This window comes from Natrix helvetica (assembly GCF_964273705.1).
Source record: "Natrix helvetica genome assembly, chromosome: 5".
In the NCBI taxonomy this organism is placed as follows: Eukaryota; Metazoa; Chordata; class Lepidosauria; order Squamata; family Natricidae; genus Natrix; species Natrix helvetica.
This window is the reverse complement of record NC_138551.1, coordinates 47,051,609-47,078,729: the sequence shown is the minus strand read 5'-3', so window position 1 is coordinate 47,078,729 and position 27,121 is coordinate 47,051,609. Positions and strand designations below refer to the sequence as shown.

General features: G+C 37.0%; 1 protein-coding gene across 3 annotated transcripts; it reads left to right on the top strand.

Annotated features, from left to right (window-relative positions):
- Positions 1-1,368: 1,368 nt before the first annotated feature.
- On the top strand, positions 1,369-27,121 carry AMMECR1L (AMMECR1 like). 3 transcript variants are annotated; one of them, XM_081953507.1, is made up of 8 exons: positions 1,369-1,487; positions 3,077-3,186; positions 4,795-5,239; positions 17,425-17,535; positions 17,692-17,806; positions 18,854-18,944; positions 19,714-19,810; positions 26,408-27,121. In XM_081953507.1, the coding sequence occupies exons 3-8, from the start codon at positions 4,833-4,835 to the stop codon at positions 26,517-26,519; spliced, it is 933 nt and encodes a 310-aa protein (XP_081809633.1). In that variant the 5' UTR covers positions 1,369-1,487; positions 3,077-3,186; positions 4,795-4,832; the 3' UTR covers positions 26,520-27,121. The 3 variants fall into 3 exon arrangements, with proteins under 3 accessions (XP_081809633.1, XP_081809632.1, XP_081809634.1); XM_081953506.1 differs by lacking the exon at positions 1,369-1,487 and adding an exon at positions 1,514-1,878; XM_081953508.1 differs by lacking the exon at positions 1,369-1,487 and adding an exon at positions 2,399-2,422.

The window sequence follows — 27,121 nt, the reverse complement described above, 5'->3', positions numbered from 1 at the left end:
TGCTCTGTCATAGAAAAAGTTTTTCTAATTATAGTATATGTCTGAAAGTTGAACTATTTGAAAATCTGAATCAAGAAAAATTGATCTTTCAACTGTAACGCTAGAGAAAATTAATGAGATCACAGAAAGAACAAATAATACTGAAATAAAATCAGACTGCTCACTAAAGGAATAATAAAGCTAAAACGTAATTATTCTGCAGCAATGATGCAGAAACAAACATTGTTGGAAAAGAACCTGGTTTTCAGAAAAATTGAAATGTATATGTGTATATTTGTTCGCTTGTGCTGATTAACAAATGCAATATTTATTTCAGAAAAATTGAAGACAAATGAAAAAGCAGCTGACAGGAAGAAAAAGTGGTTAAATAATGTTACCAATCACCCAAGTACAGCTCATGCTTGGGTGATTGATGACATTATTTAACCACTTTTTTTTTAATAAGTACCAACAGTCCATGCAAAACAATATTCATCAGATCACAAAAATTCAGAAGTACCTGGAAAACAAGTCTTAAATAGAAGAGTATCATGTACACAGATGTATGACATTAATAATAATCTATGTACTTAGATGCAGCATTATGTAAACCTTATAGAGTTTATTGCTGACCTCTGTTTGAAATATTGCCAATAAGAAGCTGAGATTAGTAGCTAGTAACAGCTTTGTGGAAAGCAAGTTATTTCAAAGCTACAAGAAAATTCTCTTCCATTTGGTTCACCTTACTTTCTACAATCAGGTAAACTGTAGCTATACATTACCTGCAATCTGTACAATTTCTGAAGAAGTCTAAAAGGCATATTGTTGCACGACTGGGGGTAAAAACCCACTTTGAGCTGTACATAATGCTATTGACCACAGTCAATCTTCGTCCCGTGAGAAATAGGCCATATGCAAGGAAAGACACATAGCCTAGCCACAGCTTCTAATCCGGTAGTTTGGTTTCCCTTTTTTAAGCGTGTACTTGAAGTGGTGAGACTTTTGGCCGAAAAGTAATGCATTTCTAGTTTATGTGATAGAATTTTAAAAAGGAAAAAAAACCCTGATCGGTAGAACAGAGAGTTTTTGAATTGCAACCTTAGAATTTTTTTTAAAAATCCCATCGTTAGCTAGCTGGACGAGTGCAAAAGAGGCCTGGGCTTCTAAACATTGAACGGTTGTCCCGAAGTAGTTTTCACGACCTGTTTTCTTCGCCTACATGCTGTTAAAAGTCCTGGTCCTCCTGAGGCTGCCAGTTGTTACCGGTGGACCGACAAAATAGCCTTTTGAGGAAACTCCAAAGGGAAGCCTAACGTACGCCATCGTCTCTAGTTATCCGTTAAAAGGACGAGCGTCTCCATTTCCCTTCGATCTCTATAGTCGCCGGGGCTTCTCACGTGACCTCTTTAACGGTTCACTATGCGGCGGGTGGAAGTTCCTGTAATCTATGGTTCTTTTTGGAGAAACTGTCCTCGCTCTGTCTATGGTTTTCATGGGGCCGATGGGAGGTCGGTCTGCACATTCCTCTCCCATTACCTCACACTCAAAGAAGGGGCCGCCGGGAAGGTGGAGGACCAGGGCTCTCCTGCCTTGCTTCAGCTCTGTTTAGCCGGCGGCCACTCCGCGCTTCTTCGTCTGATTCCGCTGTGCGGTTCTTTCCCACGGCCTGTCTTGCCCTCCCTTCCCCTGCCCCGCTGGGTCCACTTCTCCAGCTCTCGCCCGCCCTGGCCCATGGCTCCATGAAGCGCGGGGTAGTAGAGGTGGTGGCGGCGGCGGCGGCGGCGAGGAGGCAAGAGCAGGAGGAGCGGCGGTGGCGGCGGCGGTGGTGGTGGCGACGGCGGTGGTTAGGTTGAAAAGTAACTGGAGTAGGGAACCGTCTTCGCGTCAAGGAAAGAAAAGGTGCGCCGCGCCGGGCTCTTTTTTTGGGGCAATCCCGTCCCTGGGGGAGAGGAGAGGAGCAGGCAGGCAGGCAGGGTATAGGCAGCCTTTCGGCTCTCCTCAGATCTCACCGCAGACCGCTTGCCTCGCCTCTTATCCCGCAGGCGAAGCTTCAGACCTTCAGGTGAAGCTCGCCCTCCTGTCTCCTTGCCTGTCGGCGATCTTGGAAAGCATTTCCTTTCCTGCCAGGCCAGCGGGTCCCTTCCCGTTTGTTCCGCTCTACTGCTTAGGGTCTTGGGGGTCTTGAGCCTATTTGATTGCCAGGTTCTTGGCTAAAGGCAGGCGGTAGCCCCATTAACGATCAAAACGCGGATCGAGCTTGGCAAGCTTCCTTTTTCCTTGCTGTTTTCCTGTTATTATAGATTGGTGTTGGGGAATTGTATGAATGAAGAGAATCCAAGTTATTATTTTATTTTTTTTGCATTTGCTAAAATTATCCAGGTTGTTCCTTGCTCTGTACTGTACCGTATGTGCAGTAGTGCCTCCATACAGGAACATGCCCCAGGTCAATACAGTTGGTCCCTAATATGTTCTTAGAATTGCAGCTATGGTCAGCTAAACTCATTTACAATATTCTACCTTTTTTTTTACTTGGGGTGGGAGTCAAGAGAAAGTCTGCATATAATTGTGCCTTAATTAGAAGTAAAATTCACAACTTGAATGTAGCGAGAAATATGCTGAGGATTTTCTGAAAACACTTTTTTCCCTCTAATCTTTTTATTCCACACCAGTGTTACATATTTCAGTGATAAGTTCATGTCCTTGTCCCTCCTTTTGGGGGGGGGGATATTTCTAATAATTTGTATTCTTCTACTTTTCTCACTTTTTTCTACAATGCTCCCCATATATGTTATATATTAAAGAAAAATTGTTCCAGACATTGAGATAGTTAGAGAGAGAGAGAGAGAGAGAGAGAGAGAGAGAGAGAGAGAGAGAGAGAGAGAACATTTTATTTGTAACATAAAATGTATTTAAATAAAGATTTCAAGAGTGAAATATAAGAAAGATGAATGGGGAGAGAAGGAAAAAAGTTTTTCTCTCATATAGGAAATATTTTACAATGTATTTTAGTCACTTTTGCAGGTCTGTTGACAGTCTAACAGTCTAATGGTGTTGAACTACATCTAAAAATTTATGGGTTTTATGTCTTTCTTTTCAGATTTGGAAACAGGAATGGGCCGTGAGAAAAGGAAATTCATTCCAGAAATAAAATAGCTTCCCCTTCCACCTGTCCACTTCCCCCTTGGCAGTACAAGGTTTCTCCTTTCAGTAAGCATTTATCTGAAGCCTAATATATAAAAGCTTGTTAGTATAAAAAAAAAACAAATAGCTTGTAAATAGTGATATTAACAGTTGTGACAGCTGTTGCTATTCTACACTCCAGCAAAATGGAAAAGGTCATCTTCTAGCTGTATAACTTTTCCCCTTATTTTATTTCTCTCTTAAAAGGAACTGAATAGGTACTTAATTCTTAATTTTTTGGAGGTTGATGTTTACAAATATTGAACATGAAGTATTGTGTATACACATTTTCAGAGTTTTTGCACATAGTATTAGTATACAGTTCCTTCACATAGCTGTAAACAATATCAATTTAGCATAAACATATTTATAAACATATTTATAAATATATTGCATGCTGAAGTTTTACTCAGCATATTAATTTAATTGCCAGTGGAAAAATATGTAATTTAACACTTTTTTATATTTTTGCAAATTTTGCATATTCTTATCTCACTTTGGGTAACAATTTGTTTCAGACTTGTTAAATAAGAGGCCTACAGCTAGGACTGTTTTTCTGCTCACCTTATAATTTGAAAAATAGCTAGTTATGCTGCAGAAACAGTTCTTCTGCCAGAGATTGAAGTATCTATGTTATCATTTGGGATTCCCTAATCAAAGTCATTAGGGATCGCTTATACCACATTGCGCAAATTGCCCAATTATAACTGAGGAAATAACATTTCCAAGAATGGATGCATTCACTAGATATAAAGATAACAAGATACAGCCATTTTGTTTCTAGAAGACCGTGCAGGGTGGCTGCAAGGAAGTAAAAAATGTCTTTCTCCTAATAAATACCAGGTATGGATAATCATCTGTCTTGATCCAGAATATTTTTTTAATAGGAGCAGAAGCCTAACCAAGAAGAAATATCATTCTTGGGTTTTTAAATTTTTAAATTTTTCAAGTTCAAATTTCACAACATGTCCCATTTCAAGTATGAAACATGCAGTTTCAAACATTTTAGAACTCATTCTGGTTTCAGCTTGGAATACTTCCAAAACACTCAAGCAGTCAAGCTGCACTCCAGACAAGATAGTTGGAGCTTCACACTTGAAAGCTTCTCTCCTATCTTCCGTAACTTGCACAGCTTGCATCAGCCTTCCCAGGCCTTCCCTTGCTTGATGTACCCCCGCAACACCACCACCCCTGTGTCATTCCCATACACCTTCCCCTAGAACTCCTGCCACTTTCCATTTACCAACCAGCAAATCTAGGGTTTACAACGCTAACTAGGATTGCCATTGCTAAGTTATGCATTCATATGACATCACACTTTATGAATACCACATTACTTAGCGACAGCAATCCTGGCCCCAATTGCTGTCATAATTTGAGGACTATATAAAATGGTACTCCAGCGTTTTCTGGTTAGTCTTGAATTGCTGATACATTTTTAAATTAATTAACTTTTGATGTCATGTAATTTCAGTTTGTTTCTGTTTAATTTTTGGCTATGTCATGTGCCAGTTTTCTTATATAATATATATGTCATAATGTGAACTACGCTGTTTTATTACTGGAAAAAGTACTTTGGTGTATATTTTTTTCATTAATGAAATGACATATTGTGCATATTGTGTATTTTATCAGGGTTCTACAGTGCTTCAGACAGTAGGTGCTGAATCAGGATGGGAAAAAGACGCTGTGTTCCTCCACTTGAGCCCAAGTTGGCAGCAGGCTGTTGTGGGGTAAAGAAACCCAAATTGTCTGGAAGTGGAACACATAGTCACGGGAATCAAGCCACAACTGTGCCAGTCTCTAGTTCAGGTCCTCTTCAGAACCACCAGCATGCAGATGGGGGCAGTGGAAGGGAGAATGTATCAGATTTGACTTTATGCCCTGGAAATTCTCCAATTACTCGAATGAATCCCACTTCAGGAGCATTGAGCCCACTTGCCCGCCCTAATGGAACTGCCAACAGCACCAAAAATCTAGTCGTGACAGCGGAGATGTGCTGCTACTGCTTTGATGTACTCTACTGTCATCTTTATGGTTTCCCTCAGCCACGACTTCCTCGATTTACCAATGATCCCTAGTGAGTAAATTTATGGGCATGGGAGGGAAACTGAATATCCATCCAGAAGGATAATGGAAGGGTTATTCAAAATACAGGTTATCTGCTAAGAAATCTAAAAGAGTCGTTTTTGTAGATGGCTTAACGTATACAATAAAACTGTCTGCTATAAACAGAAAGCATGCATTATATTGGTGTTTATGAGATAAAACAGCTCTGTGCAGTGGTAGTTGGAGAGCATTAGATCTTGGAGGGCTGAGGAAAGAGAGTCCCAGCAGTAGACTAAAACAGCTATTCTAGCTTGTACCTATCTTTTTCATTGTAATTGGGAATTGAGCTTATTGAATAAGACTTCATAATGAAGGTGTCAAAAAGAGCTGTAATTACAAATGATTTCAAGGAATATAGAATTTTCCTTTCTATAATTTATTTACCCAAGAAATTAGTTGATTGGTCACGGTTTCTGATTAGTTTTTCACAAAAAACAGAATAGCTCAATTTGATCAGCCTATCAACAAAATTAAAGTCCTATAACTTGTTACTGGCAATGGATAATAATACTTGTAAGAACAGAAATATTTATGTAGTGCTAGTTTAATATTGTGATAAGAATAGAGAAGTACACAAATGATAGAGATCGAAGATCTGCTAGAGAGTTTTTTAAAATTACCTAAATATTTCATATTTATACAATGTAGTCTTTGTTTTTTGAGTGGGAAGATATACAAAACAGTTCAGGAGTGTTCTGTTCTACTACCTAGGCTGTGCTGAAGCTCCTCTGGACTATGCTATTCTAGAGACAATTACTAGTTTCTAAATGTAAATCCCCTGAACTGAAAGTAATCTGGAGCATGGTATTCCAAAATCCAGTCTCAAGGATTTTTTACCTGGAAACTACAGAACTATCCCCAGAACAGCAAACTCTAGAGGGGGAACAGAAGGTTTGTGAGTTATCCAGAATGTTCTCTTCTTGAAGCAATGAGTGCTATGCTTCCTTATTTTTTTAGTATCCACTGACTTATAGATTATTGATACTTACAGAATCCATGTAGAAAATGAAATGCAACAATGGTACCTTGTTGCACTTCTTTTCTAGAGTTTCTGATGTATATGATACATTTCCATGACTTTTTCCTGCATCAGAAATCTGGATACAACAGCGACTTCTCATCATTGCTGTTGGATTCATGATGGGTACCAAGGAAGATTGTCCTGATTCAGGATGCGTATTGCTTTTTTTGAAAAGCAAAGGGTTTCTTAAAGGAATAAAACCTCATGTAGTATAACTGAAATGGTCAATTTTACTGACCAGTTATACAGCACTGATCCCCTGTATTGCTCATGTAATTAGTTAAGAATCACTCTGAATTCAATTTATGTTAAACAAAATTGACTATACATGAAGGCCTCACCAGTAGAGCAATAAGTAGTATGTTGAATGATGACAATTTTACATAGTTTCTTGCATATGTTTGGGAAGCATTGCTAGTTACCAAAGGGGGGGTATTGGGATAAAGCAATATAATCTAATAGAATATAGTATATATCCTATGCTTTTTAAAACATGCTTATACCAAGAAAAATTGGAGAATTCAATATCAGATTCAAATATTAAAAGTCATGGTTTAAATAAACATATAGGGTCAATTTATACTGTTTCCCAGTTTGTAACTCATACATTTCCTGAATCATAGTTTGTAATTAAAGATATGGGTGACTTTGCACAATATTTTAGGATAAAATATGATTGGCTACTTCATGGTTTAATAAATTGTGTTTATTACTGTGCTTAGTTTATGGTTTAAATTGTTATGTGAACCAAGCATTTTGATTAATTCAGTAATCTTGGATTAGTGTAGCGTTCAACTGTAGCTACATCAAGATGTGCCTGTGAACATTTTGCTCTGTACAGTTATAATTTTTAGAAGAATAGGAGAAAATTATGAATATATTAATAACTGGAAATATTTTAATAATTAATAACCAGTAAGACTTTAACAAAGCAGTATGGGTTAGTGGTGAACATGTTGAATGAAGTCTAGGGAAACTTAGGTTCAAATTACTCTCAGCCATGGAAGCTCACTGAGTGTCTTTCTGCCTGGCTCTTTTCTGCCTAAACTCCCCATGATGTTGTGAGAAGTATTAGAGAGAAAGTGTTATATATGGCACATTGAATACCTGAAGGAAAAGTCAGATATAAATGTAATAAATATCTAGACATCTACTTAATAGAGTTTTATCCCATGGCAAAATATTTCTGCAAAATAATATATATATATGAATGCTGTTGATACTTTGACAGTTTCTTGGCCCATGTGTTGTCAGCCACACTTATAACATTTGACTTCAATAGTTGGATATTTTTTCCTGTAATTTGTATTCTCCATGAAATGCTACTTGTATAATGTAAGGGTTGGAAGTTAACTTGCGTTGGAAGTTAACTTGGAGATTCATCCTCCTGATGATGCACAAATCTACGGTAATAATACAACATTGCCTACAGCTGCTAATCCAGCCTCTATTTAATACAGTGGTTCTCAACCTGTGGGTCGGGACCCCTTTGGGGATCAAACAACCCTTTCACAGGGGTCGCCTAAGACCATCGGAAAAGACATATTTTCCAAAAAATATGGAAAACATAAAATAATTTTATGGTTGGGGGTCACCACAACATGAGGAACTGTATTAAAGGGTCGCAGCATTAGGAAGGTTGAGACCCACTGATTTAACACCTTCTTTGTTTAAACAATCCACCACTTTGTGAGGCAATCTGCTCCATACTGTACAGTTCTTACCATTTTTTTTATGTTCTAGTAAAACCTGCTAAATCAAACCCATTTTTGGTTGTCCCATTTTCTGGAACAGCTCTAAACAGTTCTGTCCGATAGGATTGCCTTTCAGAGATTTGATGACATCCACCTTTTCTCTGCAATGTTTTCTTCTTCAAGCTAAACATACAGTGGGACAAAAAAGTATTTAGTCAGCCACCAATTGTGCAAGTTCTCCCACTTAAAAAGTTGAGAGAGACCTGTAATTGGCATCATAGGTAGACCTCAACTATGAGAGACAAAATGAGAAAACAAATACAGACAATCACATTGGCTGATTTGGAAATAATTTATTTGCAAATTATGGTGGAAAATAAGTATTTGGTCACCTACAAACAAGCAAGATTTCTGGTTCTCATAGACCTGTACCTTCTTCTTTAAGAGGCTCCCCTGTCCTGCACTTATTACCTGTATCAATGGCACCTATTTGAATTTGTTATCAGTATAAAAGACACCTGTCCACAACCTCAAACAGTCACACTCCAAACTCTACTATGGTGAAGACCAAAGAGCTGTCGAAGGACACCAGACACAAAATTGTAGACCTGCACCAGGCTGGGAAGACTGAATCTGCAATAGGCAAGCAGCTTGGTGTGATCAAATCAACTGTGGGAGCAATAATTAGAAAATGGAAGACATACAAGACCACTGATAATCTCCCTCGATCTGGGGCTCCACGCAAGATCTCACCCCGTGGTGTCAAAATGATCACAAGAACAGTGAGCAAAAATCCCAGGACCACATGGGGGGACCTAGTGAATGACCTGCAGAGAGCTGGGACCAACGTAACAAAGGCTACCATCAGTAACACATTACGCCGCCAGGGACTCAGATCCTGCAGTGCCAGACGTGTCCCCCTGCTTAAGCCAGTACATGTCCGAGCCCATCTGAAGTTTGCTAGAGAGCATTTGAATGATCCAGAAGAGGATTGGGAGGATGTCATATGGTCAGATGAAACCAAAATAGAACTGTTTGGTAGAAACACAACTCGTCGTGTTTGGAGGAGAGAGAATGCTGAGTTGCATCCAAAGAACACCATACCTACTGTGAAGCATGGGGGTGGCAACATCATGCTTTGGGGCTGTTTCTCTGCAAAGGGACCAGGATGACTGATCCGTGTACAGGACAAAATGAATGGGGCCATGTATCGTGAGATTTTGAGTGCAAACCTCCTTCCATCAGCAAGGGCACTGAAGATGAAACTTGGCTGGGTCTTTCAACATGACAATGATCCCAAACATACCGCCCGGGCAACGAAAGAGTGGCTTCGTAAGAAGCATTTCAAGGTCCTGGAGTGGCCTAGCCAGTCTCCAGATCTCAACTCCATAGAAAACCTTTGGAGGGAGTTGAAAGTTCGTGTTGTCCAGCAACAGCCTCAAAACATCACTGCTCTAGAGGAGATCTGCATGGAGGAATGGGCCAACATACCAGCAACAGTGTGTGCCAACCTTGTGAAGACTTACAGGAAACGTTTGACCTCTGTCATTGCCAACAAAGGATATATAACAAAGTATTGAGATGAACTTTTGATATTGACCAAATACTTATTTTCCACCATAATTTGCAAATAATTTTTTGCCAAATCAGCCAATGTGATTGTCTGTATTTGTTTTCTCATTTTCTTTCTCATAGTTGAGGTCTACCTATGATGCCAATTACAGGCCTCTCTCATCTTTTTAAGTAGGAGAACTTGCACAATTGGTGGCTGACTAAATACTTTTTTGCCCCACTGTACCAAAACCTCCACCTGCTCCTCATAACTTTTTTTTTTTTTTTTGCTTTCCAGCCTTTTATCATATTGGTTGCTCTCATTGGGCATGGTCTACTTTGACCATGTCTTTTCTAAAATATGTGCTCATAACTGGATGTAGTATTCTAGAAGTAGGATGATTAAGTGAGAAGTAGGAAGAACAATGATTTATATCAAGAGTGTCAAATTCAAGGCCTGTTTTCCTTGGCATAGTGTTTAGGCCGCCACAGGCACCCCGACAGTGATCTCGAGCTGGCCATGAGGTCAAACACAACAACCCTGATGTGGCCCTCAATGAAATTGAGTTTGACACCCATGATTTATATTGATCCTGATATTGTACTTCTATTAATACAGTTTAGGATTGCTTTTTCTTGTTTCATTATTTAGAACTGCATAACATTGTTGGGTCATATTCAGCTTGTAATCTACTAGATCAGTGATGGCAAACCTTTTAGGCACAGAGTGCCGAAACCAGAAGGTGCATGTGTGCGCATGCATGCGCGCCTCAGAAACCAAATGACCAGTGGTTGAGCTGGGGCAATGGCGCCCGTGCCCACAGAGAGGGCTCTGTGTGCCACCTCTGGCACATGTACCATAGGTTCACCATCATGGTACTAGATCCTTTTGATATATATTGCTGCCTGTGTCGTACATACACTTTTAATTTTTTCATATTTCAGTATAAGGCTCTAGATTTGTTGCTATGAATTTCATCTTGCTGCTCTTGCTACTTATTTTAGTTTATCAGGATCTTCCTGAATCTTTATATTATGTATTGAGAAGTTTGCTGTCCCTCCATGTGCATGTCTTGAGCAAATTTGATAACCATAGATAGTAATCCTTTAATCAAATTGCTTACAAATATGTTGAACATTTGCAACTGACCAAGGGACTGTGTGATGATGAGAAATACAAAAGAAGAATACTTTGCACAATAGCTCACCCTGCCCAGAGGATACTGCTGACATTTGTTAGAGAACTCCCAACAGCTACCTTATCCTAAGACATGAACGTCTATCATCAACAATACTCCTACAACTGGGATAAAAGGACAAAGCATCTTGAACAGGTAAGCTATGTATGATGGAATGCCAAAGAGGCTTTGGGAACACAGAGAGGTAACAAAACAGTTAAGGGAGGAGGAAATAGGGGCACTGTGAAGCAGATTGTTGAATCTGGGGAAGAGGAGAAACATGAAAAAGATGATCCAGATTAACTGTACCTTAATTACAGTCCATACAAGCTATGAATTTACTTGGTAAATTTCATTTCAATATTGTTACATTACTCTATAAGCAATAAAGAATGTTTGAGGAATCTTTTCAGATTTTTGTTTCCGAAACTAGCCAGGCTTGTAGAGCTTGAAACTATACTTAAGAATAAGAGTTTCCATAAATATTCTCACCCCTTCCAATAAAAAAATGAAAGCTGCATTTTGACTAATTTTATCAGCAAATTTATATTTTATTCTATAATACTTTGATGCAGGCTTAGCGTATGTGCTCCAGTATAGCCATGAAAACAGTAAATGCAAATAAATAGCTGTTAGTGAAAGCTAGATATTCTAAATCTTGCTCCTCTTAATCATATACCTATGATCCCTTTTGCCTCACAGCATCAAAACCTGAACACAAGAATAAACATACAGAGGTTTTCTTCAGTGAAAGGTGGGTATTTAGGGTAAGATTTGCTATACCATTTGAGCACCTGCAGGAGTATCAAGTGGTTTCTTCACAAATAAATACTATGTGTTTAGATCCAGAGACTTGTGCTTTATACCTGCTAATTGTTACTCTCTCTTTATCTCTTTAGATTCTACATACTCTGTTTGCTAGATGTGGAGGGCTAGATATTTTCCATTCTCGGTGCCATGCAGACTACAAGGAAAATTTACAGCAAAACCAGACCAATGTGACTCCAACTATTCCATTGTGTGGTTGCCAAACATATTCCAATAGGTTCCGTATTTCAGCAACCAGTTACATAACAAGTGAAAAAATGTTCTATATGGAAAATTAAGCAAGAATACCCACCACTATTATACAGTTTTCTGTTTATAAAATGTGACAGGGTGGTTTGCGATCCCTTCTGTGTGGTTTTATTTTAGAACTACAGCCCTATAAGTGCTACATGTAGAAGGGTGGGGTATATATTTACAATAAAAATAAGGATTTCACTTTATTGCAGCTCTTGTCTTTTTGTTAGTATAGATGGTAATGTTCACTTAACATCTGGTTTCTATTTTTTATAATCATACTAGGTAAAAAGAGAGATTTCTTAATATTAAGGTTTGGTGCGTGGATGGTTCTATTATCCAGCCACTTGAGTGTTAGTTATACTAAGGAAGTAGGCCCCTCAGCTTTCAAACAGGAAGCCTGGTTTCTTGTTCGGTAAACAAGACAGTCGTTTAACATTGCTTGATGGAGAAAAGATATCTTATTAATAGCAAGCTGTCGTATGCATGTCTATTTGGCATTCCCTTGATTACTTAAAAGAACATATCTATATCTGTTTGTGTGGACTTCTCCCAAAGTCTTTTGTTGTGAGACTGCATCCATAGCTTGAACTTAAAATTATTGTATATGTTACTGCTATAATACAATAAAGATCTAATGTTCCTTTACAGCCTGTGAACTAAAGGTGTAAATGTCTGAACATGTATATATATATAATATATAGGGAATATATTTGATGATGGAATAAGGAGTTGCTCTAGACTATAGTGTGAGTTCGTTCTGCCTACTATTTCATGCTTGTGTCTAACTTAATTTTAGCTATCAATGTATGCGGAAGATGAATTGGATCTTACTCTACCATTTCTCACAATAGAGCTTGAATTTATGTTTTCAGGTTTTTAGAGCCTCCTTGATAAATAATGATTGTTCCATACAGTAAATGAAAATTGCATATTAATTCTGAGAGATTCACACTTGCTAGATTTTTGCTAACTGAACCTCAGTGTGCCATGACATATAATATATGTATTGGTAATCATGTTTTATTTGGTAGAAAAAGGTGATTGGGGATAGTTTCTTATCACAGTGCAGAAGTTGCTGGATTACTCATCACAGTGTTAAAATTGTTTAACCATGGCTGTTGGAATAAACTCTGCTTGGTGAGTTCACACACAGAACTCACTAAAATGAAACAAACACCATTATAGGTGAAGTTCTTTGTGCTTGGCTACTGTTGGAGAAGAGAACATTTTCTCCATGTTAAGATTATTCTAGGTTTGGCAGTGTGGCATGCAACAGTTTTTACTTTTATATATGTGTTTTGCTTTTTTCAAATTTAGTCTTACCTGTTTTTATTGCAAGGGTAGGTATCAAATTATATATAAAACATGTAGCAAAATCTAGAGCTACAAAAAAGGCTTTTGTTCCATAAGTGAGACTCTTTATGCAGTAAGTAACATTATCCAATAATGAGGAGGAATAATTGGGAATCTTCTGTTACCTCTGAGGTTTGCAAAAGTAATGGAAAAGCTTCACTGAAAAAGTTCTTGAGAGGAGCAAGTGAATGATGCACATTGTCTTTGCACAGTGTGTATGAAAGATGTTCATCTTAAAAGGAAGCAGATAAAGAGTGTAAGGAGAAATTGCCCTGAAAAAGAAGATGTTAGTTGTTATCCTGTACAAGAGCACTCTACATTGCAGTGTAGAGTGTTGGAGATTCCACTTGAGATTTAAATCAAATTTACAATTTTTACAAGACAGAGTGTATCAGGAGGCATGTTTTTTTAAGTCATACCCACCTATTTGCCTAAAAGTCTGTTTGAATAGTAACTCTGAGTTCAAAACTTGTTTGCTACTTTGTAATGTATCAATTGGCCTTAATTAAGATACTATACTGTTTGTTTGTTTTAAGCTATGTTATTTGAACATAGCTATGTTCAATGCCTATATTTTAAAGTTAGCTTATTTTTTAAAAAATGCAGTTTTTTATTTCTTTTAATCCTGTTTTTTTAATATATGAGAGCGATTTCAGTGTATCTGTTCAATCCATGACACTGAGAATTTATTAAACGTTGTACCAGAGGCTAACAATCCTAGCAGTACAGAATTCTTGGCTTCCAGCTTGGAACACCAAAAGCATAAAGTCAGTGATGTACTGTAGTCAATACCAGTTTTTGGAGCGAAAAAAAATCATCTCTATTTCTGACTTTGCTTTGTTCCCTTTGTATGGATAAGTCTAAATCTAAAGAAATTCTAAGCAGAGAGGCTAAAAAGAGCATGGGTTTACTGTTGTTATCAAGGATTTAAGGCTCATATTTAAAAATAGTTTATGTAACAATAACATTACAATTCGTAAGAGCTAATTTAAAATATAACAAATAGAAGATAAATGTTAATAGATTATTTGCTGTTCAGATGAAGAAATGGAACAGCAGGCTTATTTTTTAGATAGACATGGCAACGTTAATTTTCATCCAGATTATTGTATGCTTGAATTAATTGTCTAGCAAACTAGTTTTTTGTAGCATCTTTAGCCATGTTAAAAATAGAAACAAAATTGAAAATTATGTACTAGAAAGCTAGAACGAGCTTTAGATTTAGATATGAAATACTTATTAAAACTAGTTTAATTCCATTGATATTCTTAATCATTGGATATCAACAGAAGTGTAGCATACTGAAGAACTCAGAAACCTGATCAGGAGGTAATACAGAGGAGAACAGTTAAGATTTATTTAAAAGCACATTGGACTAATATAACATTAAAAACACAGATTTGATAGATGCATGAATATGCATAGCCAACAAATTAGAAGCAAATGGTACCACAACTACTGTATTTTCTCTGATTACCTTTAAGAGTTAGATAAGTTTAATCTAAATTAGGCATAACATTATCCTGGCTTTAGAATTTCTTCATAAAAATAATTCTTGAAGAATTTATTTAGATTTGATTCAGAGGACACTTTAACACTGTAGCAGTTCCAATTATCTGTCCTCTTAGGATAAATAACCATCATGGAAGAGCACTCTAAATTAGAATCATAACGGGGAGAAAAAAGTACGAGAATCCCGCTAAAAAGAATGGAATTCCTTCAAAAAGCATATGATACATATTTTCTTCATTTCCGCAAGATCTGCCATACAGTATTTAGTTTGGTTCTTAAATATGGTTTTTGGCAGTACTGTATGACATCATGGAAAAGAGAAATAGAGATAAAAGTAGGTATGCATTAATTCATTTATAGTTGCCTATAATTATGGCTTATTTCTTGAGTTCCATCACATATTACTGTTTAGCGTTTATGTGTGAGAACACTTGAAACAGAGTCAGATTGTTATAAAACTTCTATTATGCAGGCCATCTAAGTATTCTTAGACATTGTGAAAGCATATTTTGGTTGTTTGTGCAGGCTTCATATGACAAAGAAAACAATTGCCATTAGAAGGTTACTATATTAAACTTAAATATAAACAAATTTAAAAAAAAACAGATAACATGGTAGTAGAAGCATTTAGTATATGCTTGATTAAGCAAACAACACAAAATAATACAAATAAATATATTAGCAGAAAATGTGTCAAAAGGCTTTATTTCAAAAAATATTGATAGCAAAGATAAGAGGGTTAAACAACCTGTACTGCAGAAATCAGTACAAAATGCTGTAGGTGCATGACATTTAGCACCCACATAACATGACTCTTGAAACAGGATCTTATTTGTTATTATAAAAGGCATAATCAGAAAACTTCACCAAAGTACAGAGTCAAATTATTTAGGATTTTATAAATAAAAAATAGCACTTTGCATTGGGCTTAGATGTTGAAAACATAACCTATATAACATTTACCTAAGCAATTCCAATTCTACATTTACTAATAATTGGATACATTCAGAGTTTTCAAATTACCTTTAAGAAAAGTTCAAGACTCAAGAAGTCAGAAAAATGTCCAGACTGGGACAGCTTGCCGCAACTAACTCACCACACCCAACTCACCACAGGACAACTTGCCAAAGAACAACTTGCCATGGGACACTTTAACAATTCAATTTAATTATTTGAAATAAATAAAAATGTGTTTTAATTTTTGTCATTCACATTTCATTCTGTCCCTCCTTTTGCATCCTTTCTTTAATCATTTTATTCCACTATTTCTTTATTAGTGTAAGTCTTGTACTGCAGCGAGTTGGCTGTGTCGAGTTGGCGGTTGCAAATTGTCACAATAGACAATAGACCCAAAAATTTCAGGCTTGGTTGCACCTTTTTCTTTTCATGTGAGCTTTCAGATTCTTTCTCCTCAGTGATAATTTAGTATTTTATACAATGTTCAAGCTCAAACTAAAATACAAGTGTAATATGCTGTTGACTATAGCTCATTGTACCTGACTTAAAAAGTCACCTATTTATGTTTTAACACTACTGGTAATTCCAAGCTAAAGCTATGTCTGTAAACATAAAGTGTAAAAAAGGAAATGAAATACAAAAGTTTGTTTCCAGTCTTTAGGGAATTAGTACACCAGGACTGCAAACTTTGAAAATGTTTTAGAAGCATTCCTGCCCTTATTTCTCTCTATTAATATAAAAAGCCCAATATTTTCAGGCTATCCAGTGAATGTGAAAAAGTGTTATTGCTTTAAGGAATCTACTTATTAAATTTAATATGAAAACAAGAGTACCTTTTTTCAAACTCACACAAATATCAAGTATCCCTTCCCCCAGTTCAAAGCTAGTATTTTAGACAAAAGAGTTTATTGTCCAAGAACAGATACTTTTCCTGGCAGCAGTTACCGGTAAGTGAGTTTGTCCAACTCTTCTGTGGTAATTGAGCTTAAGTTTATTTTCTGCATGGGGTCTAAAGTGCTCTTAGATATGCAATTTGATTGTCTGATCAGAATTTTTTAATGTGGTATTTTACATCCAGAGTAACAAAAATTCTTGTAATATTGATCCTGGTTTCTAGCCTGATGTCTTAACCACTACAGCAAACTGGCTCCCCAATGTGAACAATACAGACAATGAAATGAACATTGAGGATAAGATGGCTTCCATGAGGAAGAACATCATACTCCCAACACTTCTGGAACCTGTTGTTTTGAGGAAAGAGCCATCATAAAATCTTGCTTCTGGACTGGAACATCAGTCAAGTACTAAACCATTACCAGAGTTATTAAAAGTGACTAGCAGAGCAGCAGGAAACCTGTGGCCTTTCAGATGTTGCTAAATAAAAGCGGTCAACAGGCTGATAAAGAAACAGTAAAGTTGGTAGCTGACATTTAGCAAAATTTGTTAGGGCCTCAGATTCCCTGCCCTTCATTTGAATACGTCAGAAGAATCAATAGGATTATGCTGCCTACATAACCTGATTTAGGTCATCCAAACATATTGCCAAGTCCTGCCCCCCAAAAGAAGCAATTTTCTCTCTTCTTGCACAGAAAGGAAGCAGGTAAAAACAATGTAACCTTTCGTTTTAAGTACTTCTAAGGTTTTGGAAAGTATAAAAGAAGGAAAACAGATTGTAATTTTCAATATTAGTTCATTGAAAAGGAGGCATTGAAAGATGAAAAAGGCGTAGATTGATTTTTAATTACAAATGCAGTCATATTTTTGGTATTTTAATTCGTTTTTCTTAGCAAGAATTGTTTGAAAGTTGTGTGTTATGCATTTTCAGCCCACTCTTTGTGACATGGAAGACAGGCCGAGACAAACGACTTCGGGGCTGCATTGGAACTTTCTCTGCCATGAATCTTCACTCAGGACTCAGGGAATACACATTAACCAGGTAAATTCAACAGTGATCTCTCAGAAAACCAAGCCCGATTTCTTCTGTATAAATTTTAATTGTGACTAAATAATTCTTAGAATGTAGTAAAACTTCCAAATTATCCCATGATGAGCTGTTTTATATGTTTGTGAGCATGTTCTCTTTCCACTTTAGTGCACTTAAGGACAGCAGATTTCCACCCCTGACTCGTGAAGAGCTGCCTAAACTTTTCTGCTCTGTCTCCCTCCTCACTAATTTTGAGGATGCCACTGACTACTTGGACTGGGAGGTAAAACTGTGAATCTGAATTTTCTATCACCCCTTTTGTGCCATTTGGATTCAGATCAATATTTTGTACTACGCATACATAGTAAGGGTAAGTTATAATGATAGAATTTAAATAATGAAATTTTAAAAAAGGGATGATTAAAACTGAATTACTGAATAAATTACTTCAGTCCCTCCCAAATGATTATTACCTTGATACATAGGCAGGACTTCATAGCTTCAGTGAACCTGGGAATGGTGCCAATATAAACATGGATTCCTCATAAGGACACCTAATTAAATTCAAAATCAGAGGAATAGATGAAGCTAAGAGTAATTTACATGTGAGCTGATAGGCCTCCATAGAAATAAAGGATGCCAACTTCCTAGGAAAAGTTGCAGGAAGAACTGAGATTGGAGAAACAAAACATTTCAGAACAGGAAAGTGAATGAGATAGAGATGAATATTTTTCCAATATTTGTTTTGCAAATACACTATAAGAATGGAAGGTTTGGATGAGATAGGAGCTGAAATAAACATTAGAAATCAAACCATGAGCCAATTGTGATATGGAAAATATTTCACCATCTCATTATGAAAATGAAAAAAGCAAAGTTAATGTTAAAGGGTGATACACGGTTTTGTTTTCTTAAGGCTTAAGCTAAGGAATAAAGACGGACATTTCACTGGAAAAATAAAAAGAACAGTTCTAATGAGGAAGACAAATTTAAAAATATACATATCTTTTATAATCTTGACAATGACAACAGAAATTACAGTTACACTGTAGAAAGAGAAAAGAAATGGGTACATTTAAATTAGGGATTTGGAAACAGTTGTTAAGAATAACAAAGCAAGAAGGATAAATCAGTCACCTTTTACTCTTGGATAATAAATGCCAAGCAAAAATCACCCTGAGAAGCTATCTTTGTGGTCAGTAGGGACTAATACAAGAATTGGTGGCAAGGCAAGACTTTTTTTGGTTGATGTTTGAATAAGATCCATGGCAAGGGTGAATCCTTTTTCCCAGAAAATACATCCCAACTGACTTAATATTTCTATTTTTAGGTTGGAATCCATGGGATCAGGATTGAGTTCATCAATGAGAAAGGTGTTAAACGCACAGCTACATATTTACCTGAAGTTGCTAAGGAACAAGGTGAGTTAGGAATAAAATGTAATTCTATATTAAGTAAAAACTGTATAAATGAAAGAATGTAAATCATGAAATAGTGATGTACTGAATCAAACCATTTCATCTGGCTGAAATATTCAGAGGCTTTGACTTTAAATGGCTCAAAATAGTAATATGTTCAGTGGGTGGTGATTTTTTAAGGTATTTTATTTTTATTTATTTGTTAGATTTATATGCTAATTTTTGTTAAGGAACAACGTGGCAGTCTTGTTTTAAATGCTGCGTTATTCGTAACTATTTGGACTTTTAAATATTTGAAACCGAGAAAACAGATTATGGTTTGAGTCAATGATTTATTTTGATGTTTTGCCCTGAAATATAATACAATTCCGCAAATTATTTATTCCAGCATGAAGAAAATCACATTTTCTCTTCCTGCATGAAAATACCAAAATATAATTTAAACCCTACAGGGAAATTTAGTAGATTTAAAATTTTAAATTATAGCTATAGTATACTTCACTTTTAAGCATGATTAGATTTGTTTACTATATAGATAAAATAGTATGAATTCCTCTAATATTAGAAGTGATAATTTTGGATGTTTATTATTGAAATAAGTATGCATGAAATTTTAATCATGTAGTTTTCAATATTCACAGTTACTATTCTATTTATCAGTAGCTATTTATCAGCAACGTATCATAACCTGAGTAACTTGAGCTTTTTTTAAGGGGCTTTCTCTTTTAAATTAAGCTTGTATTTATAAGTCTGCTGCTGTCATTTTCAACAGATTGGGATCAGATTCAAACAATAGACTCCCTGCTCAGGAAAGGTGGTTTTAAGGCTCCAATTACCAATGACTTTAGGAAAACTATTAAACTCACCAGGTAAACTTTCTTGTAATTTTTGTTTTAGTATTATTATCACTGCTTCTGTTTCTAATTGTTTCTGAAAATTGTTTTTTTCATGCCAGGTTTTAAATTTTAAATTAGATGTTCCTGATCCTGTAGTTACTACCACCACCACCATCACCCCATTCGCCAAATTGCTAACAATTTGAATTTATTTTACATTTTTATGGGTTTTTTAAAAAATCTACAAAGAAATTTTAGGGGGGGGGGGGATGACATCTTGAAAAAATAACATCTGTGTTATCTTTTAACATTTATTTTACTGTTTTAACAGTATTAAACTATTTTTATTTATTTATTTATTTATTTATTCTATAGTTTCTACAGCCGCCCATCTCACCCAAGTGACTCTGGGCAGCTTACAATTATAAAACTATAACACAATTAAAGCAATTAAAAACAATAAAAACATCCAAAGTATAATTTCATACAGCAACTGAGATAATTAAGCTAAACAGTAAAGCAAAGAAACAGGGCTCCTAACACATTCCAAGCCTTTTATGAAAGGTCAGTGGTGTTAGCACCATCCTAATCTATGAGGGGAGAATATTCCAAAAAGTAGGGGATATACTCTATGAATTAATTAGTGGAATCTTGCTTATTTTTTCTGCTCATTCAAAAACAAGATTTTCAATAATTTTGAAATAATTAACAGTCAAAAAATTTAAAAAGAACCATAAAATGGAAACATTAGGGAACATTTAGGCTTTGATATTTCTAGAAGTATCATAATGTGGGGTAGACTAACCACTTTATTTTAATAATATGAAAATTAATTGTTTAATTTCATGAATTGTAAATGTCCTCTTCCATTGTTGCTCTTTTGTAACAGGTATTTAAGTCAGCTCTTGTATGAAAAGAGTAGACAGAGCTAATTAGTCTAGTAGCCACCTCTAGTGACATACTTCCCAATTCGGTTCCCAGGCCATCCCACAAAGCCAGGTCTTTAGGCCCTTGTGGAAGGATAGGAGGGTGGGGCAAACCTTACCCCAAAGGGCAGGAAGTTCTAGAGAGCTGGCGCTACAGGAGAAAATACTCTTCTCCTAGATCCTGTCAGTCAAGAGTTCCTTGACCAACAGGATCCTCAACAAGTGTTCTGCCAGTACAGGTAGGGCAGGCTTGTCTTAGCAAGATGAGACGGCTCATCAAGTAATTTGGACCTATGCCATGAGGAGCTTTAAAGGTCATAATCAACACCTTGAATTGCACTCAGAAGGAAAGCAGCAGTCAGTGTAGGTCACAGAGCAGTGGCATAACATGGGTCATTCTACCGGCCCCACAGCTTGTTCATGTTGCTACACTTTGTACCAGTGGAAGCTTCCAAAGGGATTTCAAGGGTAGCCTCATGTAAAATGCATTGTAGTAATTCAGACAAGAGATGATTGGGGCTTGAATGAATGAGCACAGGAAGTCCTGATCAGGAAAGATTGCAGCTGAGAAGAGAGCTGATGTCGCAATGGCACGTCGTGCAATCTTGGTGCTTCGAGATTGCAGTCGAATTTCAGCCGCTGGACGGTCCATTCGGACCTAAACTGTCCCGCAGAGACAGTGATCGAGAAGGGCACTTCCTGCTGATCTCAGGGACACCACAAAGTCCCTGAAAGATCCAGGAATACCCTTTTTTTCCGGCAACGGAAACACAGCTAATGAAGCTGCTGAAGTTGGGACAGCTCCGGAACGGGAAGAAAGCGGAAAGAGAAAGTGTGTTGAATTGGTGAGGAAATTTTATTAGAGGAAGAGACTACCCAAGAAAAAAATTTAAGTTAAGATTGAAGACAGAAGACTGTAGGCGGCGAGATTGATCTGCATTGAACTTAGTGTGTTATCCAGTTTCTATTTTTTTTCCCATGGATGGAACTTTTGCAGGGGCTCCCTATTTTTTAAACTGAATGGATTAATTCTTTCTTCTTCTTTTTTCACTTTTGCTTGTACCTATGGATTAAAATTCTCATTTTTTATATAATGCTTGATTTGATTGATTGGACTTGTTTTTGATCTCCATTTAAGGTTTTTTTTTCTTTCTTAAGCTTGGAATATAAAGAAGAAAATAAGGATTATAAAGAGGGTTGTAACAACAGGAGGAAAAGCAGCTACACTGCCACTTAGAGGCTGGAGGCTGGATACATTGTTTTTTCTTCTTTCTCTTTGATCACTTGAGATTCAAGGTTCTTTCAGTTTGTTTACTGACAGTGATAGTAGGAAGAGCACAAGTTGTTTATACAGGTACCTTTTGGAAGTTCTATCACTAGCTATTGGAGGGAAGACAACAGTTTGACTTGGAAGATAATAAATGAACCTGTTTGAAGTTTATTAAAATAGCCTTGAACCCTATAGTGGCAGTATCTGCAAAATTGAAAAAATGGCCCAACAGGAAAAAGAAACACTAACATTGCAAATGATTATGTTTGAAATTCAAAATCTATTAGTTGTGACAGAGACAACTGAAATGAGATTGGAGAATATGGAATACAAAACAGAAAAATCTGATGAAGAAACTGAGGATGTTTACCAAATGAAGAAAGTGGAGGACAGAGTTCAAAAGATGGAAGAAAAAAATGAGCCAAGAGATAATAAACTGTGGATACTGACAACAAAGTGAGCCTGGTTGGTAATGGCAAGAGTGGAATATGGAAAGGGGAGATGGATGGATTGGAACTCTACCTCAGTCTTCAAAGCACAGAAGAAGAAAAGAGAGAGAAAATGACGGAGAGAAGGAGAGAAATCTTGATAGAAGCACTAGCGATAACCAAAGATAAGCTGATGGAAAGAGCAGATGTTGTGTTTCAAGCTTTTGTGAGATACAGAAGGAACAGCATGTTGCCAAGGGAGGTTTATACAAGATTTATTAAGAATGTAACTAGAACATTAATGTTACAAATGGTAAGAGATATAAGACTGCACTATTGCTGGAGGGATACAGGTTGATGCAATGAAAATGTATAATAAAAATTAAGCTAAATTTAATTTACTAGTAGTATGTATAAAATGAAGCGACAATAGCTATAGTTAAATAATGATTAATAATTATAACAAATATAGATATATCACTTTGATAATATGAAATTTTATATAAACAATATATGGAGATTATGAGAGGAGGTTTAAAAGCTTTATCTAGGATATATTATAAAGATATATTGGGATTGGATGATTTTAGGATGATTTAATGGAATGTTATCATATAATCCTATTCTAGATTTTGAATATTATATATAAAAGGACGTAAAAACAATTATAGTCAAATTAGGGTTGAGATATAATAATTGTGATATACATGAATATAGGTGAATTTAAAATATGTGATTTGATATGAAAAAAGGCGGTGACTATGGAAGAGATGCATGGAAATACTGTAACCAACTGACACACTTTCTACAATTTGTAATGGAAGATGACTTTTTTATTTTTTATTTTTATGTTTGTTTGTCCTTGTTCAAAAACAAATAAAAATTGTTTGTTTGTTTTTTTAAAAAGGAAAGATTGCAGCTGGTGCACAAACCAAAGCTGTGCAAAGGCTGTCAAAGTCATGACCACCACCTGAACTTCGAGCAGGAATTGCAAGTTCAGGAGAAATCCTAAATTGTGAACTGAGTCTGAATGGGGTAGGACAACCCCATTCAGACCCGAATCTTGAAACTCCATTCACCCAAAGCCACTTGCCAGGTTCAGTCGCAGCTTGTTGTCCCCTTCCAGGCCCCAGGCCTCCAGACACTATGAGAGGATAACAATAGCATCACTTGGGTCACAAGATGTAGAGCATCAGTATCAGCAAATTGATATGTCAACCCATGGTGATCTCACCCAGCGACTTCATGTGGATGTTAAACAGGAGTGGAGAGAGTACTAAGCCTTGCAATACAGCATAAGAGAGCGGCCGGGGGCTGGATCTCTCACTCCCTATCAATACCGATTGGGAGTGGTCTTGGAGAAGGGAGCTAAACTAGCACAGAACTGTGCCACCCAGTCCTAAACTCTGTAGCTGGACCAAAAGATACCATCATCAATGGTCTCGAAGGCTGCTAAGAGGTCCAGGAGAATCAGGATGGCTGCACTAACACCATACCACCGTCACTAGAGATCATCCATAAGTGTGACCAATGCAGTGTCTGTCCCATCAACTTAGAGTCATTATGTTCCTACTAACGGTCCAAGTCCAACTCCTTTTGATTCTTGTGTCATTTTAGTATTGAACTTCAGCTGACTAGATTAATGTCAGGCATAAAGAATCAGGACATTACTTAAGTTGCAGTTCAGAAGATTTATTACTCAAGCCTATACAAAAGAATCCAGTCAACTAAAGTTCAATACCAAATTGGCATCAGATAAACATCAGCAGAATATATTAGGCCGTTTAGGGGAATATAACAACTCTAAGCTTATGATGCACTTAACTATCTCCCCCAGATCTGTGGACTCTTCTCCTAGAGCCATCCTAGTTTCACTTGATTAGCTAATGTTCTGTTTTTCTATTCATAATTTCAATATGTGTGTGCTGGTACTTCATCACTTTTTTTCCAATATAACATTAACAATTCCTTCTCCACGTTTACATTTTGAATCTAGTAGTGAGTGGAACACCAGATAGCAATAACACCTACCATACTAATTAAAAGAACATTGAGAACTATTGGTCACTACTGCCATTAGTGGATTTAGTTGAACTAAAAAGGAAGCACAAAGAAAACGATGGAGAAATAGATACTAAAACTATTCAATTATAGCTGATTCCTTCTATGATTTTCCCCTTATCAAGCATGCATCAATATTACATTGGAAGTTACATGAGCTGAGAACTATTTTGATGTTCAGAGGAGTGGGAGGTGATAACCTCTTCTCAGTTTGGCATGTCACTACAAAAAGCACATGGATCCCTCAACTCTTCCATGTTTGCCACATGTATAGCAGTTTGCTGCCTGAGGTTATAGCAGATGACTTCTCCAACAACTATGGCCAGTCCTGAGGTCCAATCTCCAGCGAAATACCAACGTGCTCCCTCATTTCCCCACTGCACTCTCCACAGATGTACTGGCCAACAGAGACTGCACCCCAGGGACCCAGTTGGCCTAGACACCAGAGGGGATGTTAACTGCCCATACTGTTTACCCAGTTCCACAATCCATTCACCAAAACAGCAACCACCTCCAACCTTCCTAACTAGTTCAATCATTTAATTTCTCCACACTCCCACTCATAACAATCTTCTCTTCCCAGATGCTAATGGGAAAATCCAAAGCATTCCCAGGCAGGCTGCAGACTCACTGAACCAGGCACATACAGTAATTAACCATACATCAGAGCAAAATAAAAAGCAAGAAAGCCTATGTTGGGACTTCCCAACTATTCCAAGTCATGAGGGACAGAAAGGGAGACCAAAAAGCTAGACCAGTGATGGTGAACCTTTTAGACACCGAGTGCCCAAACTGCAAGTGTGCACATGCCCAAACTGAAAGGTGCGTGCACTCATGTGCGGACGTGCACATGTGTGCATGGACATGCACTAGCATGCGCATGCATGGGCATGTACAGCAGAGACCCAAAGACCAGCTGGCCGACAGGAGGCGGGGCATCCCAACATCAGCAGTGCAGCAAGAGGTGAGATCTTTTTCTTTTGTGAGCTTCTGTCTCATCGTTTACAGGGAAACAGAAGTTCACGAAAGAAATGCCACGGAGATCTGACCTGGGTTGACGATGCGCGTGCCAGCAGAGAGGGCTCTGCGGGCCACTCTGGCATGCATGCCATAGGTTCGCCATCACAGAGCTAGACTGTTCCCCATTTCTCATATCAGAATTATTTATGAGTCCTTGGTTGAGCAGCTAACGCCAGTGTTGAAAAGTTAATTGAAGCAAGGTGGGTTGGTTGCTGAATTCATTGGTAATCAGTTGCAGTATGTTTGTCCTTGACTTGATTATTGTTTTTATTCTGTTAGTTTTATGATCCAGAAAGGCACCTGTAGGGTTTTCACATAGATCTCTATGTACTCTTTTTAAAAGCATTATAACCTTAAATTGTACCTTAGCTAAAAGGTAACTCCATTACTTTGTAAAAAGGGATCCATTCTCAGGGATCCCTCTGGAACGGTCCACTGTAGAAATGCCTGCTTCTGCTGTGAGAAAATGGTACACTGAATTTATATACACGTCACATTTTCATAACCCTTGCACTTTCTGGTTTGTCATTCCAAAACCTGTAAGGAAATATCTCCTCAGACCAGAAGCAACTTCAAAGCCTTTTTCAATTCTGCTTCCAGAGTTGAGTGGAAGGCCACAGTAATAATATATCACTTTTTATTGGAATATTGATCTTTTCATATTATTTGAATACTTAGCAATATAAAAAGCCTTTCCTACAAAATTGTTATTGTCTCAGTTTATTGGACTACAGCTTCAATAACTGAAGTTTATGTCTGGCCGATAGCAGATTGAAGAAGCCTAAATTAAGAGAACTGTATTGATAGAAAATTCAATAGGTTATTGCATCAACATATAGCAATAGGATTTCAGTTTCATCTATGAAAAATTTGATCTGTTTTATTTATAAATGTATTTTTAAAAACCCATCATTTTTTCTTTCAGATACCGCAGTGAGAAGGTGACAATCAGTTATGCAGAATACATGGCTTCACGACAGCATTGTTTTCAAAATGGCACTCTTCATGCCCCACCCCTCTACAATCATTACTCCTGACACAAAGCTGCATGACCAGTCCCACCCCCCAGCTGCCAGCTATGACATCATTGGAGCAGATGCCTCCTCTTCCTGGTCCAGTTACTTCTATTACTGCACCATTTTATGATGCTAGCTTCCGTTGCCAAGTCTGCCTTCCAGTTGATTATGGGTGGTGGGGGATATCAAGTGAGTGCAACTGAATTTCAGAGGCCCAAGCTTACTTCATTTTCAGAATGAGGGTTCATTTGGATTGAGTACCTGGGACCATTGCCGTTGGATAGAGAGAAACTTGAAGAATGGCAGTACCTTTTCAGATTGCTCTGTCTCTGTGTTAAATTGCACTGTGTTCATTTGAATTGTTAATTACAATGCCCCCTGATCAAGTAGGAGATTTCTTCTGGCAGTCTGGCAACGGAGTCCAACAAAAGATTTTTAGGTTATTTGTATTTTCTTTTTTTTAATCTCTAATATTTATCTGCCATAAGCTACGTAGTCCTAACATGTCCCAAGCAAACATTTTAGGACTTGTTATAAGGATGGTATGTCTGGAAGTTCTCCTTGCAGAAAATGGCAATTAATCAAAGATTTAAAAGGTAAAATAAAATTTACTGCAGATAAAA